The sequence below is a fragment of the Protobothrops mucrosquamatus genome, unplaced genomic scaffold (assembly GCF_001527695.2).
Source record: "Protobothrops mucrosquamatus isolate PMUCROS unplaced genomic scaffold, P.Mucros_1.0 scaffold181, whole genome shotgun sequence".
Taxonomy (NCBI): domain Eukaryota; kingdom Metazoa; phylum Chordata; class Lepidosauria; order Squamata; family Viperidae; genus Protobothrops; species Protobothrops mucrosquamatus.
Window position 1 is genome coordinate 2474731 of NW_015386540.1, and position 19697 is coordinate 2494427.

The 19697-nt window shown below is 35.9% G+C and overlaps 1 protein-coding gene across 1 annotated transcript in view; it reads right to left on the reverse strand.

Annotated features, from left to right (window-relative positions):
• Positions 1-2000: 2000 nt before the first annotated feature.
• Positions 2001-19697, reverse strand: part of ASB3 (ankyrin repeat and SOCS box containing 3) — a 30812-nt gene continuing 13115 nt past the window's right edge. Inside the window, exons 7-10 of the mRNA XM_015813686.1 lie at positions 17353-17550; positions 14025-14273; positions 9439-9572; positions 2001-2823 (exon numbers count right to left, since the gene is read on the reverse strand). Coding sequence (XP_015669172.1) covers positions 2576-2823; positions 9439-9572; positions 14025-14273; positions 17353-17550 — 829 coding nt within the window. The 3' untranslated portion in view covers positions 2001-2575. The remainder of the gene's footprint in view (positions 2824-9438; positions 9573-14024; positions 14274-17352; positions 17551-19697) is intronic.

Consider the following 19697-nt stretch of genomic DNA (forward strand, 5'->3'; position numbering starts at 1 on the left):
TAGCAACCACCCTATAAGGTCGGTTGGGCTGAGAGACAATGACCAGCCCAAGGTGGCTTTTATGCCTCAGTCAAACTCTAGATTTCTAGCCTGGTGCCTTAAGCATAACTATCCGGTCTTCATTCAAGAAATTCAGATTAGGCAATTCTTCTTACAGCTATTTTATCTAATAATCCTATGAAGTCAGCTACTGTGAGAGACAGTAATTCTTTTTCCTCTCACTGAACCTCCTGAATCCATGACGATGTGAAATAAATCTCGACACTCTGCCGCATGCCGCAACATGCCATACAATCAGCATAACTTACATAAAAAACCAAGTAAGTACCATTTAGATGTGGACACACAGCAGTCATCCTCCTCTGCTGTGTCTCCCTTTGGAGGAATCAAAATGAAATGTATTTGATTTTTAAAAGGCAAAAATGTAGTTTCACAGCACAATATCACTGCAGTCTGGCAAATACAGAGACATTGTTCCTGCCTCTGCTTCCACTTTCCATGCTCTCAGTCTGAATGAGACATCAAATATTTATGCTCTCTTCTGTTAGCACAAAAGTGGCCTCACTACATTTTTCCCTGGAGTAGAATTATACTGTAAAAAAGAATTGATCTGTAGATTTAGAAATTTGGAAACCATTTGTGACCTAAATCCAGCAGTAAAGAACCAGGGGTTGTAAGATGAGAAGCAAGGTAGATGCAGGGGTAGTAGTTTGAGCAGGGTCTCTGGAAAAAATGGTTGGAAATATAATTTGTCCAGGGAATGGGGGTGCATACCTTTTAGCAGTGAATACTGGAAATATGACAGAATGTTTTAAAAAACAAAATCTTTATAAAGAGGCTTGAAAGAACCCGACAGAAATATCACAAGCCAGGAATACTGTATTAATTTTTGCCATATGTACACTAGTAACTCTACAAAGTATTGTAAAATCTGAATGCCCTCAATCTTTACAGATCTTGCACAAATACACAACCTTTGTATGCATACATGCAAGTGTAGGGAGCTGATCTCAAGCTATTTTTAGCTTTGATGGTGATATACACACAGCAGACCTATGCGCTCTTGATTTTGTTATTTGGAGAATAGCTGTTGATAACCTAATTTGGAAGGAAGATTTAATTTTTAATTTTAATTTAATTTAATTTATATGCCGCCCTTCTCCCAGCGGGACTCAGGGCGGCGCACAACATATTTAAAACAAAAGCACTTTATCCACACTTTTTAGTCACAGCAACACACCAAACAGCAGCATCTTCAAGAATCTGCCACTTTTCTTAAAATGCATGGCACACAGAGAAGAGGCAGGTCTTGATCACAATGCAGCATTTGTTCATTCCGCCTGCCTGCAGACATCCCTGAAAATACTGTGTATTCATGGTTTTTGACTACCACTCAAGGGCTGGAATTTCTGAAGATGAATTGTAACTATTCTGTATGGGAGGGGAAAAACTGTTTCACAATGAAACAGATCATTCATCCATTTCCAGGGGTAGGCAATCTTGGCTCTTTTATGATTCGTGGACTTCAACTCCCAGAATACCTGAGCCAGCCACACTGAGGGGAAAGGGAGAGGTTTCTAAGCTGAGCCATGCTGGCTCAGGAATTCTGGGAGTTGAAGTCCACGAGTCATAAAAGAGCCAAGGTTGCCTACCCCTGGTTTAGGCCAATACTGTCTCCTCTAACTGGCAGCATGTCTCTAGGATCCCAGTCAGGATCCATCCTTGTCTTTAACTTAAGTTATTTAAATTAAGATGCTCCCTTCATTGAGAGAATGGCAACCTTCCCAAAGTCTCAGATTGGCTGGATCACAATTCCCATCCTCCCTGACTTCAAACCAATGGCCATGCCAGCCATCAGTAAGAGAGTAGTAGTCCAACAGTTTCTGGAGAGTACCAGATCGGGAAAACATGATATTTAGGACAGAGTTTGTTATAGTGAGATCTCTGGCAACACATGAATTCATTAATTCTTTCATAAATTTTGTTTATTATCATTAATAAATTTATATTATTGTGAGCAAATGCAACAATATACTTTACCAAGAATACTCCAAGAAACTTATTTTAATTTTGGAGTGACCACTGCCATCAGTGTCCACTGGAGGGCAAATGAATAACACATGTTCAATAACAAATGACTCTTTTACACAAAGGAAGTATTTGTATCAGATGTCATGGCAGCATAAAAAGTCTGTGCCATAAGCTGAAGTCACACAGGTTGTCGTTTTGATGTCATCATAGCTTGTTTTAGATGCAACTGATCATTGACGTGATCTATGTCTACATGCTATTTTTATTTATTTAAATTCTGAATTTTTGGGTGGGAACTCGCAAAAGGTTTAAGTTATCTGAAAGCTTCCACGCTGCATTCAAAACATTGCTGACCGGAAATAATTTAGGTTTAACACATTTGAGAGACATATGAGGAAATTCCTTCTAGACTGTTGAATGAGATTATCCTACAGTGAGTGACAGAAGAGAAATGAATACCTTTGCAACAATAATCAAACAGAGCATAGTTCATTCTTTATAAAAGTGAAAACTCTATAAATGTTCAGACGACCTTGAATCCATTCTATTTTTTCTCTTCTTTATGTTCCGAATTAGAACAAGATGGCAGGGTACTTTGTTCATAGATTTCTCCCACCTTAAGCCAAGATTCTGAAATGGAGTATGTTCTTAATACATCCAAATAAAGTAAAAAGTCTTGTAGGCAAGTAGGTATCGGCAACTGGTGGATGCGCTGGTCTGATTGCAAACAAACACTTGTTAAAAGTGACCGAATCTTCAGGCGGCACAGATGAGACAAGGATGGGATATGTTCTGTCACAAGAGAGAAACATGCATTTATCAGGAACAAAATAACTGAGTGTTTCATGAATCTTCTGCTTCAGTGGTCATCGCCAAAGGCCTGCAGTGGGAGGCCAATACCTTTCCTGACTCAAGAATTACACTTGGCTTCTGAGGAGTAAGTATTTCCCAGGCTATACACCAGAGAGTAATAGAGTCCAGAGCAAAATTGGATTTTATTTCATCTAATTCCAACTTAAAAATAGCAAATAACTATTATTGACAAGTTATGTAATGTAATAATTCTATTTTTCTGTCACATTAAAAATTATGACTATTACCATTTGGTAACAATTTTTGGTGTTCTGGGGGACATAACCAGGGCTTTGGGGTCACTTCGGTAGTTTACAAAGAGAACAAGAAGATAAGGGGCCCCATACAAAACTTCTACAGTCTTGAACTGATGTATACCATTGTGAATTGAGGGACTGACCCTCAGTCTCAGTCATTCTTTGACTCTGTCTCTCTCAGGGGCACAGACAGTCTTCTGGACTGGTATCTAGACTTCCTACTGTTTTACAATAAAATTTGTATATTTATATTTCCTCTTTGAAAATAATAGGAAAAAGGGGTTTGTTAATTATTTACTGAATGGGAAATCCTTAACTTTCTCACGCCTAATCTTCAAAGAAAGCTACATTCTGGCCTAAAACAATAAGAATAAACAGTGTTTTAAAATTAAATAAAATAAGATCAAAGGACAGCCACTGACAAAGCAGAGGAGATTTAAATCAGGACCTGAAATAAGGGTAAACAGCAGGCCTAAGTGTTGAGACAGCAACTTTTTTTTTTTACTTTCCTTTTTTTCATTCAGGCTTTCTGATTTATTCTTTCTCTATTTCGTGTATGTGCTAGATGTGGGTGTGGTTCTGCCTGTGTGCAGATGGATGGATGGATGGATGGATGGATGGATGGATGGATGGATGGATGGAAAGGAAGGAAGGAAGGAAGGAAGGAAGGAAGGAAGGAAGGAAGGAAGGAAGGAAGGAAGGAAGGAAGGAAGGAAGGAAGGAAGGAAGGAAAAGAAAAGATAGATTTAGATGTCTAAAAGTTACATTTCCTATGTTTTTAAATATGAAAGAAAACAGAACTAAAATTTCAGATACCAGGCTGAAATATAAGTTGAAGGAAGCCAACTGGGAGGGGTTTGATGACTCACTTCAAATACCTAAAGAGATTCACATCGGAGAAGGCTATTACTTTTGTCCCAGAGTGCAAGATGCAATAATGGATTTAACTAAAAGGAAGATTCCTTTTAAATGTTAAGAAAATTATAAAGCTAATAACATTTTGACAACTGGGACCAATTACTGAAAGAGGTGGTAAGCTCTGGTTCACTGGAAATGTTCAAGTAGGAGCTGGATAGATATAAAATATGAATGCTTTAATCTAGATTCCTGCACTGACCAAAGGACTGGATGGCCCCAAAAACGTCTTCCAATTTTATCATGGGGATGGAAAAATATTTGTGCTGAAAGAAGTTATGGAAAATATTATCTTGATTGGAAAGAAAAGAAAAAAAAGAAAAGGAAAGGAAAAGCGTGCTTTGGCTAACATTCTCAAATAAACAGGCTCATGTTGAAGAACAAATTATTTCCAATAACATTTTGGTTACAATGCAAACAATCAGGAAGGCAGAAATCTTTATGGACTGATCAAAAATATTTTGGCCTTCAAACAAGTATATTTGTTAAGACTTTTTTTCTGTTTATACAGAAACTGTAAGAATGCTGATTGGGAAGCTACTTTGCAGAGCTGGAAGTTACACGTCCTAAATACACAACTTTACACATAGTCCTTGACTTATTACCAAATTGAGTCCAGAATTTAAACTATAAGTCATTGCAATCCCAAAGTGAAATGCCCACATGATCACTTACTCAACAACCACAATCCTGACTCTCCCTGTCGTGGTGATTAAGTGATCATGTGGGTCATTAATCACAGCAAAAGAGTTACCTGCTTTTGCAGGTAACGGGGGGAGGGGCAGGCAGTTCCCCTCTGTGAGCAGAAGGAAACTGTAGCACTGGGCTAGAGAACTCCACCCTGAAATCGAAGCAGGATTTTGGCATGAAGTGTTTCCAACATGGTGCATTTGGAGCCAGCCCCCAGAATTGAGGGAATCCTTTCACTTCTGGAAGCTGGCTGCAAATGCCTCATGCTTTAAATGCCCTTTGCAACATCCTGCTTGGATTTTGAGAAGAGCGATTTCACTCAGCCTCCTTGCAGAAACTCTCCAGCATGCACCATATTTGGAATGGATCTTTTTCACTCAGCCCCTAGAAAGCAGAGGGCGTCTTCTAGGCAGGAGACCATGGTTGGCGACCTTTCCTCTTCAAGATTTAACGTACTGGAATCCCAGTTAGTGGTAAAAACAAAACTGAAGCAGAAGAATAGATGCCTCACATAATGTTCATTCATAAAAAAAATGATTTAAAAACCTTCTGAAAACCCAGTGATGGAGCACCCACAACTTCTGAAGGCAAACTGTTCAGATTAATTGTTCTAACTGTCAGGAAATGGTGGCAGTAGGAACAACCACACTGTTATCCCAAAGTTGGAGATGAGGGTTGGGATAAAATTCCTAGCTTCTGGTTTTGATACGCATAGTCTACCATCAGTTGTATCTGCTACACAGGTATATACACAAACATATTTTGTGTTTGTGTCTGTCTCTGTGTATATATATATATACAAGTGTACACATACAAATAGTACATACATACAATACATGCACACTTTCAGAGGAAAAAGGAAATCTCCAGGATTGGTTGTAGCTGGAGTTCACTTTACTGAAAACACGGGGAAGAACACACTGCACAGGAGTTTTGAATGGTGATCATGCATGTATATGGCACATATTCTTCCTTTGGGAGATCATCTTAAAAGCAAGTTCCATATGGGTACATGCAGGTGATATTGGTGGCAGTTAACTGAGACCAATTTCAGAACATTACCCATGAAAGAGACATAAATTGGTCAAGATCATACATTTAGTTTCTTTTATTGAGATTCCTGTGCATTGTATCTAAAGGCCATATGCTCTAAAATGGTGCTTAGGGGGATTATTACTTTTTAGCTCCAGAGTTAACTGGATGGGAATGGTTAATTGTGAGTTTTCACTTTGCAAATTAGTAAATTATTACGGGTATTTAGAATAAGGAAAGTGATAATAAAAGTGAGCAGAAAAAGTAAGAATGGTAGAAAATAAGGGTGATGGTTTGACAAAAGATATGGCAAAAGATTTAATCCCACTGGATTAAATACAGGAGAAATTCAGCGTGGATCTGAAAAAATAAAAATAAATGTGATAGCAATACTCAATTGCAGGCGTGCCTATTTATTGTGAAGATTTTGCTAGTTTATGCTCAAATATTTGTTCTCATTGATCTACTCTTAGGTTCTTTTATAAAGGCTTACCTTTGGATCCCTTAGAACATAATTTAATAAGCATTCTGCAGGATCAAACCATAAGCCTATCTAGTTTAGCATCTTATTTCCCACAGGGGCTAACTAGAGAACTTTAAGAAGTGCGTAAGTAAAATATCCTGGGTCACTTTTATCGTTCTACAAGTAATATTCAGAGGTATATTTGGACATGGAAAATTTTCATTTCATGTAGCTAACAACCATTTATNTATAAACAATTAACGTCTTGTGGCAAGATGGGCAGCATAATATTTAATAATAATAACTATTACTGCTCTCTAAATCTGTATTAGTTAGAGGCAATCATATTTTGCAACAGCAAATGCAGATTAATTCTATTTTGCGCAGAATCTACCAATCAACACAAGCCTTTTCTGACTCAGTGCTTTCTAGATATACTAAAATAACAATTGCCAAGAATTCCCCAGGCAATATTTAGATGACAACAGGTAAAGGACACTGTGTTATCAGATATATAAAGCCAGTTCCTGTTCTACACTACAGCAGTATATTTTAGGTTTTCAAGGCACTACAAAATGTTCAAAACTCTTCTATGTGGCCCCCAGAAACCTTCAAAAGTTATTAACAAATCCCAGTGTTTAATGTGACAGAAAGGCAATTAATAAATGAAGGACTAGAGACTAATATTATATTTAATTCTAATAGCATAATATATATTTATCATACTTTCATTTAATTCTTGAAGTCAATGTATTTTGGCATGCAACCATGTAAGTGTTCACTGAGAAAGTTGTGCATCCTAATATTTAAAAAGAAAATATCAGAAGTCAATTCAGACCATACTAACAACCATGCGTTTGAATTTTTTAAAGAGATTTTTAAGCAGAAAAAATATGAAAAAAGATCTAGTTGGCAAGCTGATAGAGACCATAAAGTGAGATTAATTAAGGCACCATTCAGGCAGAACTCTCTCCATGAGTTTGCCGGATTTGAACACAAAAGAAAAGAGACATTTTCTGATCAGAGGCTTTCCTAACCTTTCCATTATTAAAAGATGGTATTTCGGTCTCCAGGGTATCTAGTTAGCAACTGATGATTGCAGACTATATCTGCACTCTTCCCCCACCTGGTAGGCAGTCTGCAGCTTCACTGTTGCCTGCAATAATTGGATGACCTTTATTTCCAGAGCAGGATTAAGCAGAGCCACAGGATCATTTATTAAAAACACAACAGCACACTGATTTCAGAAGTCTAATTTGAAGAAAAAAGCCAAGTTGCACAGATGCCTCTACTTCAACACTAGCTTTCACTGTTTAGGAAATCTTCTAGCCATTCGGCATATGCCCTAGAATAATGTAGATATTCCCAAGGCCTACTTAAAACTAAAAATTCCAGGATCTGAATCTGGATCCTTCAATGTTCAAAACATTTGCTTTATTAATAATAATAAATTGATGTTCATGGCACATTAAGCTGACCCTGAGATACTATTTATACATCTGCTTTCTCTTTTGTATATCTTTTTAACACACAAAAACACCAAGGTGCTCCTACGATACCTCACTGTGACAAGGGGTGTGTTTGTGGGAGAAACGTGCAAATAATGCTAAGACTAAAACTCAAGAGTACCTATTCCCAGCAGTGTCACTCAAACCCTGAAGGTCACCCCAGTTGCTCAGCTAAAGCAAGCCGACACCTACATTAGGCAGCAGCAATATTGGAAAACTGTGGAGGAGGAGGATCATTTAAATACTATAACAAGGCGTCATTTTATACCATGCTAAGAAAAGCAATGATAAACCACTCCTATATGCTATCAACAAAATCACAAAGGCAGACAATATAAAGTTATTGACAATATTTAATATCAGATGATGGGGCCCCTTAGGTCAGATTGCAGTCAATATACTACTGAGGGAGAACTAAATATTTTTCAGAATGTTAATAGTGTTTTTGAAGTGGCTACATTAAAGCTTTTGGAATGTCTAGTTGCTAGTGCTGTCATGAAGGGGGGAAATGCAAAGCTTCATAAACAGAATTACAGTGAGAACTTGAAATGCAAGAAGCATGAACAAACTTTCTAGGCCCCAGAAACAGAATGATAGAAACTGAAAAAAGAGAAGTCAGTCTTGCCAAGAAAGACAAGATCTCTGGAAGAAGAATGTCAAACAACTCTTAAGAAGGATTGTTACAACCACATTTCTCAATATTAAAGATGGAAGCATACACAGAAAAAGCTAATAAACAAAGTAAATTATTTCAGGATAAATGAGAAAGTAAAAAACTATCAAAAAGAAGTCATAACGTACTTTATTGATTGATATCTATTACATCAAGCTGTAGAATAAAAATGGAAAATTCACAACTACTCAAAATCTTCATACAAAACCTAAATGAAACAAAGCCATAATCCATGGCAAAGCAGTCTCCAGGTCAGGAAATTATTCAGGTATATGCTTAATATTTGTTGAAAGAGCCTGGATTATAAGAACATGAGCGTGATTTTGAAATTGGAGGAAGAAATCTCAGTAGCCTATACTACTCTAATAAATACAAAGGATCTGAAATGAAATAAAATTTTAAAAATTAAGGGACACTGAAAAAAGGGACTTTAAATCTAAAAAAGACCAAACTAATACAATAAGCACAGCAACCAACCTTAAAATTGACAGCAAAGACATTCTAGAGGCAAATAGTCTCTGTTTTATAGAGCTGATTATCAATAGTTAAAGAACAGCAATAAGAAATACACCATAGACTAGCACTTGGTGAATAGCAATAAAGGCTTGAAAAAGATTTTAAGAGGTCATGACAAAGATCAGAATTGTACAGGCAATAGTTTTTCCTGTGACCTTCTCTGGATGCAAAAGTTGGACTTCAAAGAAGCAGAACAAAGAGTATTGACACTTTTGAATGTTTGTGTTGGAAAAGACCCCTGAGAATGTCATGAATAGTTAGGATAACAAATAGATCACAGAACAAATCAATCCAGATTTTTCACTTGGACCACAAAATTATCAGGTTCAAATTATCCTATTTTGAACACATTATGCAATGATTAATACTTTATTTGTATTATGCTTTCTGAGCATGTATATCAAGGCTACAGTCCCTTGCATTATCGACCAACAAACTATCTGTTATTGAGACACTAATAAACAGACCATACAAAAATAAGCTGGCTCATTCTTTGCTTACCAAAGTGACTACAGGGCATCCACATGGAAGTGGCCTTGCGGCTGGAAAGAATCTGCTCTACATTCCACGGAAGCCTCTTCCAATTAGTAAACTCCAGAAGGAAGTTCAGAGCATCACTGCTTACAGAGAAAATCCTAGAAGTGAACAAAAATAAATTACTATAAGAGCCAGTATATCATACTGAATGGTGTCAACTTCTGGTAAAAGACTTCAAGAGTTCAAATTCCTAATAAGCCATGAAATCAACTGAGAGATTTGAGGTCAATTATTGTCTTTCAGATAAACATATAATATGTAAAGTTTACAAAAGAAATATAAAGCTGAATAGTAGTAATTTTTAGAGGATATTAAGTGATGTATTCCTAAAATGCACTTTATTTAATTGGGAAATATGCTATATCAAATATATCTTAATAGAATTCATATGAGCCAGTACTAGAACTCTGTTCAGTAGAATAAAATGAATCTAATACTGTTCTCCTATAATCCAAATATCTCGATAACAAGATCTTCACTACAGAATGCTTACATTCTGGATATTAATACATAACAAACACAAATACACACTCCACTTACAGATGTAGTAAATTATTCAAAAATCATACTGCCAACTGGAAATCCTAGCTTTGTTCAACTACTGTAATCAATCAGTTTCATTCTCTCACATATACAGTGAAGAGTATCCACAAAGGATCAAAGCAGTTAAGAGAATCATACCCAGGCTGTGTTTTTTGTGACCTTTGATGACATTTGGCTTCAGAACACAAGGCTCTTTTTATTAGTTTAAAATGGCTGTAAATCTAATGTATTCTGCAACAAGATGACATCTGCCCTTTGAAAGCAAAGAGAAGATATTTGGTCCTTTCAACATGGGAAGGAGTGTGCATATGTTTCATTTTTTTGTATTTGTTCAAAGCTTTAGAAAAGCAGCATAACACAATTTTCCCTGTCACTTGAAAAAATCAGACCACCTGCTTTCACTGAGGAATCAACCCAGTTTGAATTTCACAAAGAACACAGAACTGTGAAGGACCAGCACAATGGTCTTTCTGTGAACATTTTCCACTGATAATTTGCCTCCAACCTCATTGTCTTCCAATAATTTACTTTTGTTCCAAACTTCCTCCTATTCTAAGATCTGGGCTATAGATGTAATATTAGGGAGTTGAGGAGCAAGATCTTCTTCCCTAAAGCCCCTGACAACTTTTCACTACTCCCATTAGAACATTTAATCATGATGCAGCTTAACATAATAATCATGGCTAAATGCTAACTAGAGTCTGCTGTTCATGAGGCCTAACTCAGAAATAATTTTCCTTAATGCCATAATTATCATTAAAATTCAACAAATGCTATTTGCCCTAACTCATATATTTTCTCTGTAGTACAAATTCTCTCCTTTTTCAGCATTAACTGTAGTGTTGTGTTATATCAGCAGTCATATTAATGCAAAAGCTGATTATCAGAGCTTGACACTGAAAGCTGAAACTGGTTCACAGAATTAACTTCTCTATCAACCTGGCATATTTCACTGGGGAAAATGTGCAATTTGCAAGTTCACTTCCAATAGCTTTAACCATAACTTAGGTCATAGAGTTTCCATTCTGTAATTCCAAATCTTAGCTCAGGCTCTGAATTCTAAGTATTAACAGGGTCAGGCTGCAGAATCTCTGAAAGAGGGGATAGACTGGTATAGGGTTTAAACCAAGATAAAAGAAAAGCCAGTATTATTTTCATGGCATTTGAAGGATATGCCAAGATATGCCAAACTACGTATTTGATAAATGTATATAGCCCCGTCTCATATACATGACAGATGGCAGGCAAGCCAATAAATGCAAAGGAGCATTCTGTTAAGTTGCTGTAGTAACAACAGTAATATTATTATGCAACAAGCCCAGATAACAGCATGAGACTACCTCCTGGATACCCAGAATGGCAGAATTCTGAGTTATAAACACTGGTGGTGCAATGGTTAGAATGCAGGATTGCAGGCTGACTCTGCCCACAGTCTGGAGTTCAATCCTGATGGGTTCAAGATTGACATCCATCATTCCAAGCACCCAGATGTTGGGGGCAATATGCTGACACTGTAAACTGTCCAGAGAATGCTGTAAAGCAATATGCGGTTTATATTAAGTCTGAGTGCTATTGCTATTTTAATATTGCTTTTCATACCCATAGAATGGAATCCAAGCCGTCATCCCAGGCTTGCAAGTGGGTTTTTTTGTGATTCCTGATATTCTGGTAAATGGCAAGTAGAAGGCTGAGGTACACAATAACCATATCCATAAACCACCAGTCCACCTATCGAAATGCTTACATCAGTCAAAATAATACTTATTATCTTGTCCCTGACTAAATACAGTAGCTCAGTTTTGCCATCTCTGCTAGTTCTGCTATCTTCACAATCCTTTCCTCCATTGTGGATATATCAGTATTTCTCCTTTTTTGTGCATATAATAATCTTGCTGCGTTACCATATATAAAATCAATCTTCTGTAAATCGTCTCTAATTGATAATCCCAAGTCCATATAAAAAGAATTCTGATTTCATTTCAATATTAATAATAATAATAATAAAGTTGGAAGGGACCTTGGAGGTCATCTAGTTCAACCCCCTGCTCAGGCAGGAAACCCTATACCATTTCAGACAAATGGCTGTCTAGTCTCTTCTTAAAAACTTCCAGTGTTGGAGCATTCACCACTTCTGGAGGCAGTTGTTCCACTGGTTAATTGTTCTAACTGTCAGGAAGTTTCTCCTTAGTTCTAGGTTGCTTCTCTCCTTGATTAGTTTCCATCCGTTGCTTCTTGTCCTGCCCTCAGGTGCCTTGGAAATTTTAATCTTTAAAATTCTTTGCATCATCTTATGCACTTAATAATCTTTATGCATTTAATAGCCTCACTGTTGTTATCATATACAAAAACAATCTTCTATGAGTATTTTCTAACTAGACGTCCAAAAGTCCCAATAAAAAATTCTGATTTAATCTGAATATTATTAAAATTCATTATATCATTTATATTTGTATCTAAATTTTTTTGCAAATTCACCCTGTATGAAAAAATGTCCCTTTGTGCTTTTCACATTTCCAACATTGATTAGAAATGCCTTTATACATCTTAAATAATTTCTCTGGTGACACATACTAGTAGTACATCATTTTATAGAAATTTTCTCTTAAATTATAACAATGTGAATTTCAGTCCTTTTAATCACATTCTCTTCCTTTGGTCCATCTGTATATTAGAACCCAAAATCTTAGTCCATTTCATTATGCACCTGTTAACAAGTTCTTTCAATTTCAAATTTCAACAAAAGTTTGTACATTTAAACAATCACATGTACATAATTCAATTTTCAACTTCATTTTATATTGTTCCATTCCAGTTAGCTTTTTAGCTACATTAAATTTCTCTGTGCATAGAAATACCAAACTAAAACCCTCTGCAGTTAATTATTCTGTTGATTTCCTCTTGAGCTGTACATCTTCCTGCATTAATGTCTTGATATGATAACCAACTGTCCAATTGTTTTCCAAGCCCAATTCAAGACACTCACAATGGCATATAAAGCAATATTGGATACCATAACCGTATATTAAAATTCAGTTATAGAGTCTGCTTCAGACAAACATATAAAAACATTTCATGCTTAAGTAGCCCAATCCTACTCTCCAAGATATTGAACAAGGCTCTGAATAATGTATTCAGAATATCACATAATAATAGATATCCACCTGAAGTGACTCCTAGACACATGTGAACATACATTTGTAAAACATCCTTCATGGACAAACTCAAGCTGATGAGATCTGTTGCAGAAGCTTCATGCATGTATGTCCAAACATATGCAACATTCCATACATAGCAAGACTGAGGATACTATGGTACATGAGATAGAAGCGGGCAAAAGCTACTATTAGAACTTACTGATCTGCAAGAGATTATGGATTTCTGACAAACAACTTTTAATCACAGTAATAACAAAATTACACGTCTCTTATTTTTTGTTATATGAATGGATAAAAGAAGTCTGGCGGTTGTCAGGAATGGATTCTAACTTTAGGAAGGACTTGGCAATCAGTACAGTTCTGGTATCAACTCCAAATTAAGGCCTTCATAATCCTAAATAAATTTGTTTCTGTAATTTGTTTGATTGGTGAATTCCTATGGGGAGGGGTAGAAATCTCATAAATGTGAAATCCTACCTGGACTACCCACTTATACAAGCTAGCATTTCCATGCAATCATACTGAGTAACAAAAGCAATTCCTATGATATAAAAGGTATGGATGCATGCATGAACAGATTTTTGTATTTCTGCCTACAAAGAGATGTATGTAAATATATTTACATAGTGATGAACTGGAACCAGCTTGCTGAGCCAATTGATACGTTTTCTTAATTTTGTGATCTGGTTCACAGCAGAGTGAGCCTCAACACCTAGAACATTAATCAGCTGTTCTACAACTAATATAAGTAGCAATGGAGCCAGCAAAGCTGTTTCTTAAAACATTTAGCAACACACCAGTATGTATACACAATCATACAGTATACTTATATATCTATATTACCTTGCTTACCAATCATGTGAGAGAAGATTCACAGGATTAAACCCAGCTAGCAAGAGTGATGGCAGCCATTCTCTGTACTCATGTCCTGCAGTGACTGCATATTTTAAAAATTCTGCCAGGTGCTGTTGACATGGAAGCTTGCAATCCTTCCTCAAGAAATGCCGAAATAGACTGTATCTTCTATGTAGCAGACAGAGGCCTAAATCTATTTCAAGAATTTTGATTCCATATTTCAGAAGGATGAGGATTATTTCACTTCTGCAAGAAATGTACAAGACATATACATGTTACACCTTGCAAGCAGCCCCACGTTGCCTTGTGGACAGATGGGCGGCAAATAAATTTAATAATAACCCCAGTGAGACACTACCTTGACATGGTTATGGGGCTTGGGTGTACTCTGAGAAAGATGAGAACTATGCCAGAGGTTCAACCATACTCGACAGGTCTCATCAGAGGAATCAGACAAACAGTGTTTCCCCCTTTAAAAATATGGTGAGACGTAAATTACAGAAATCCATATTGGCTCAGTCGTAACCCGGGTTAACAAAGACCACACTAGATGTTGGGAGTCCTGAACATCTAGTGAAAAATGGGCTACAGGACTCAGAACTGTTGGCTGAACAACTAGGGCCAACAGCTTCAAAACTACTTGAAGAAAAGGTGTTTACCCGTCACAAATATGATTGAAAATAAAGAAGGCAGATATTCTTACAGATTATTACAGATGAAGTCCAACAAGAAGAGGATATTTGAAACAAATGGACCAGTTCTGGAAAGAACAACATCCAGATAAGAAACAACAGAACAGAGGCTAGCGTGGTAAAACAAGCAAAGGTAGTACCAATAGTAATAGGTGCCTTAGATGCAATCCCATTACAACTGCAACACCACTTGAACACCATCAACATTGACAAATTCACCATCAAACCAATTGCAAAAGGCTTTACTCAGAACACCTTTCATCCTGTGACAATATGTGTAACACCATAAACATTCACATCTGCCTATCCCTTGGATTCAACAGGTAAATAAAAATGGCAAATCCGATCTGAACATCTGGATGACTGTGCAACAAATCTTCATAATAAAAAATGTTAACACAGTATTTATTCAAACAAATTTTCCAGAAATTAACCTGCAACCTACCAGTTAGTTAATTTGCTAGATAGCTGATTAATTCCTACTTTTTAAATAGCACTAGGCTAAGGGGTGCTCTACACCATCCATGAAATTAGTTGATCTCTTTGAATACAAATGCCAATCCAGCAAAATATTTCAACGAACGATCCATAGAGGTCACCAAACATGCTCTGAGGGCTGAAGATAGTACATAGCCAGAAAATATTGGATTAGCAATATCTATTTGAACATATTCCAAAATGGTTTTCTTATTTCAAAGTAGAATATGGGCAAATTAATGTTCAATAAATGTTTCAACTAACCCTCTGTAAAGGAAATGCAATAGACATCCCTGAAGAATGCATACTAGCATCTTAATAAAGTGCATTTTAAAAATGTAAAAAAGACAGATTAAGAATAAGAGAACACAAGAACAACCATTTTGAGCAAAAAAATGTAAAAAAAGAACCATTTCATTCAAGTTCATAAATTATATCAAGTGCTCATGAGACACAGCTTTCAAAAAAAATATAATAGAAAAAAATTCTTCTCAAAAGGGAAGAATATCCTTTAAACACTTTTTACAAGGATGCTCTGTGCCTAGAGATGACCTAGTACTGGGATTTCTGGATGCTTAGAAATAAGTCCAACTAAGTCTAGCTAGGCTTATTCCTAGATAACTCTGCAAGTGTGATTTAGTGGTTTAGAGCAAATACTCTGCTAAAAGAAAAGAAAGTAGAATTGAAAATAAAGTTAATTTTTACATAATCTTTGCTTTATGATCATAGGTTGAAGGGTCAATAATGAGTAGTAGAGAGTAAAGCAGTGATATTAAGTTTCAAAAGAGATGAACTCAATTTATTTTTCTGGATTTGGTTCACTATTCTAAATCCACTTAAATCCACTTAATATTTAATGAACAAAATATGCCTAACATATAACTAACTTTTAAAATCTTTCCAAAGAGTAATTGAACAGAAATATTTAATTTAGATTATCAAATATAAGGTGTGTTATAGGTGTGTTAATAAAATAAATTTAAGATGTGGCTTTGAAATTTATCTTTACTGATGTATTTCATAAAGTATTTCATATTTTAAAATACAAGTCAATATACTGTTTATTTGTTTGTTTGTTTTTATTTCTTTATCCCACCTTTTATATATAACCAAAGACCTACATATATACATATATATAAACTTAAGGAAGTGAACATATCTAATATTCCTTCTTCCTCCTATTTTCCCCACAACAGCAACCTAGTGAGGGAGTTGGGCTAAGAGAGAGTGACTACCCCAAGGTCACCCAGCTGGCTTTCATGGTTAAGGCGGTACTAGAACTCATGGTCTCCCAGTTTCTAGCCTGATGCCTTAACCACTAGACTAAACCATAACAGCTCTCTTGTGTATGAATTCATCTAACTGGCAGTAGATGCCAGAGTTTTTTACTCTGATTCTCCTCAACAGCTTGTGGAAGTATAATAAGCAATGCATTGTTTTTTATAAAATAACAAATCTCTCGACTCTGTGGCCCTAATTCACTACCTTTTCATTTAGGTAAAAAGCATTTCAGAGTTTGTCAACAGGTTTTTCCATATTATGTGAGTCTTCCACAAGGTTACAATAATATTGTAATCTGATATGGAGAATAAGATTCTTTAGCTTAATAACAGTTCCATAAAAAGGATCAATTAACAGCAGAGAATGTTCCCCAAAACTATTTCCTGTATTGACTGATTTCTCCTGAAATGTGAAGCTGCATGTTCTAAGGCAGAGATTCTTAAAGTGAGGTCTGGAAACCTCCAGGGGTCCCTGAGACCTTTACGGATGTCACAAAGTCAAATAAACATTTTAACATTTCTCAGTTTTGATTTCTAATACAATAAATATTGCAAGATATAACCCACATAAAAAAGCTCTTTGGAATCCTCACTCATTTTTAAGAATATAAAAAGGTCCTGAGGCCAATATGTTTGTGTAGAACTGTTCTAAGCCCTTTCCAAGCAACTACTTTAACCGGCATACTAAAGTTGAAATATTATCTGAAAGTAGAAAGTTTTAAAAACCTTTAATACAAACCAGTTACTGCTCCCATAATATTTTCACCTTATTTGCTAGGTTGTTTATTTTTAAATTTTCTTGGCCACCCATCTTATTGCAAGTTTATAGTTCCCATAATATCCTTGTCCCTTAATAACTGCAAACAACATACATACCCTTTTTGAAAAGCAAGAGACATTGGCGATCTGCAGCCAAAAATGGGACAAGACTGAGCATCCGGACTGTAACCTTCCTTAAGCAAGAGTTCCAAGCAATTCTCCTGACCACTGTAGATTGCAGAGTAGACAGGACTCACTTTGCCTTCAGCACTACCACAAACCTGGTCAGTAACCGGTATCAGCATGCGCAATATACTGCAAAAATGTAAAATTTTGTGCAAGCACAAAAATCTTTATTATGTATCTTACAGATGAAAACATTTTAAAACAAAACCATTATTTGCTGCCTTTTAATGTGTTCTGCATCTAATTGAAATCTCAGCAAGTGGTAAGAGAACCAGCTGATCTCATCTGGATTCTAAAACTAAGTAGGGTTCAGCCTAATGGATGTGAGACCTTTAAAAAAATACCAGGGCTGCAGACAAGATATATTGGTTAAAAAAAAAATCCTAGAAAAGTCAGTGGCAAATAATCTCAATTTTGCTGCCAAAAAAAATTGCATAATTTCATTCATGCTGTTATTAGCTGTTGAGCTTGATTCAAGGGCTTCCATAGTGGATAACTGAGCCCATGTGGTAAAAAGTTGAAGGTCCTCAAACCTTCTCTTTCAGAAATCCTCTGGGTCCTCTGTGTAATTCTAGTATGTGAGGGAAATAGGACTCTCAAACCAGTGTTACCTTTTTAGCAATTAACAGATTAAAAAAACCAAAATAACTGCAGTAATGCAACCTCATGGCCATTTAGCGTGTAGTCATGTAGCTGGATTATCCATCCTTCCTCTCCTCCTTGGATGATAGACCAATCTCACCAGAAAAAAACTTAACCAAATTTTATTTAAAAAAAAGAAAAGATAAAATGTATTCCTATTTAATTTTTTAAAACTCCAAATGGTTAACATAAAAGATAAACGACAGACCTGTTCAGATTGCAATAAAATAGCTGACTAAAAGGAAAAATACAAAGGATAATGCAATATTCTAGATAGGCAAGCTGCTATTTCTCATTCTGAGTGAAAAAAAAGAAAACTGAGTAGGTATTTCAAATTAATATTAAAGATCACATAAACACTCCAGAGAAGATTTGGAATCTCCATATGCAACCTGATAGATTGAAGGCTGAGGTTACATGCTCAATTTGTCAGAGAAATAACATTAGACTTTAGCACCATGAAGGAATATAAATCAAAAGCCATTAAAATGTTAAACAAATCACCTGTTTAAACAGATGTTCCCAGTTCTTCAGCTACCTAGATTGGAATATTAATTCCTGGTTTTCCCAGTCTCAGTTCAAATTTTGGAATTTTGCCCCTAGATTTAAAAAGGCGCAAAACTTTTCTTTTTCCAGCAGAGGGAGAAGCTGAGATAGTCATACTCTATAAATGATGCTTCTTTACCCTTTTTAAAATTTAAACAGCACCTAGGTTTTTGGAACAAGCTTTTACAGTAAAGAAATCTGATTTTTTAAAGCTACTGAAAAGATAAATCTAACATTTAATACATTCTGACAGAGATTTATTTTATTTTTAAATCTATTTTCTCTTTCCTGATAGCCCTCTTTTAATCTACCCAATTTCTGTAGCTTGGTGTGTTCATTCAAACAGCATTCCAGATACATGCAGTCAAAAGTCTGATATGAAACCAGAACTATTTACAGAAAGCTGTAAGTAGAAGAATTTAAATTCCCTTCATCCCCAAAACACATTTCCTTCACTACCCTGGGATATAGAGGTAATCCATACCTAGCCTGGAAAAAAGGAAATCTTCCTTTGGAGACTGCCTGTTATGCATTAAATAAATAGTCTGCGAGGAGGAACCCAATAAAATTACCTCATAGGTCACAGTGAAGCTGGGATAAATATTTTAAATTATAAGGAAAGGGAGGCTGTCCTATTAGATATTGTTTATAGTGCCCCATTTTCAGGAGATGGTGGAAGCTGAGGCTAGAAAGCATTGCTTTCCAACTATTATTCTTTGGAACAGGTTCCCTTTAGATCTGTTTATCACATTTGACAATTTTAAGACTGTGTGGACTTCAACTCCCAGAAATCCCCATGGGTGGCTAGGGAATTCTGGGAGTTGAAATCCACACATCTCAAAGTTGCCAAGTTTGAGAAACACTGCTCCAGATGTTAGACTGGCCCCTTCAGTAATAGTTTTCCAGAAGGCTGGATGCGAGAGAGAGTATGAGATTGATCCTTAGTCATAACTATTTTTATTATGTTTTTCCTTTTTTATTCTTACTGTTAGCTTTGGGTTTTTTAGTTGTTTTGGAATTATGAAACAATGATTTTAAGCTGCTTTTTATTATTATTTTTATACAAACACATTTGTATATTTTTCCTT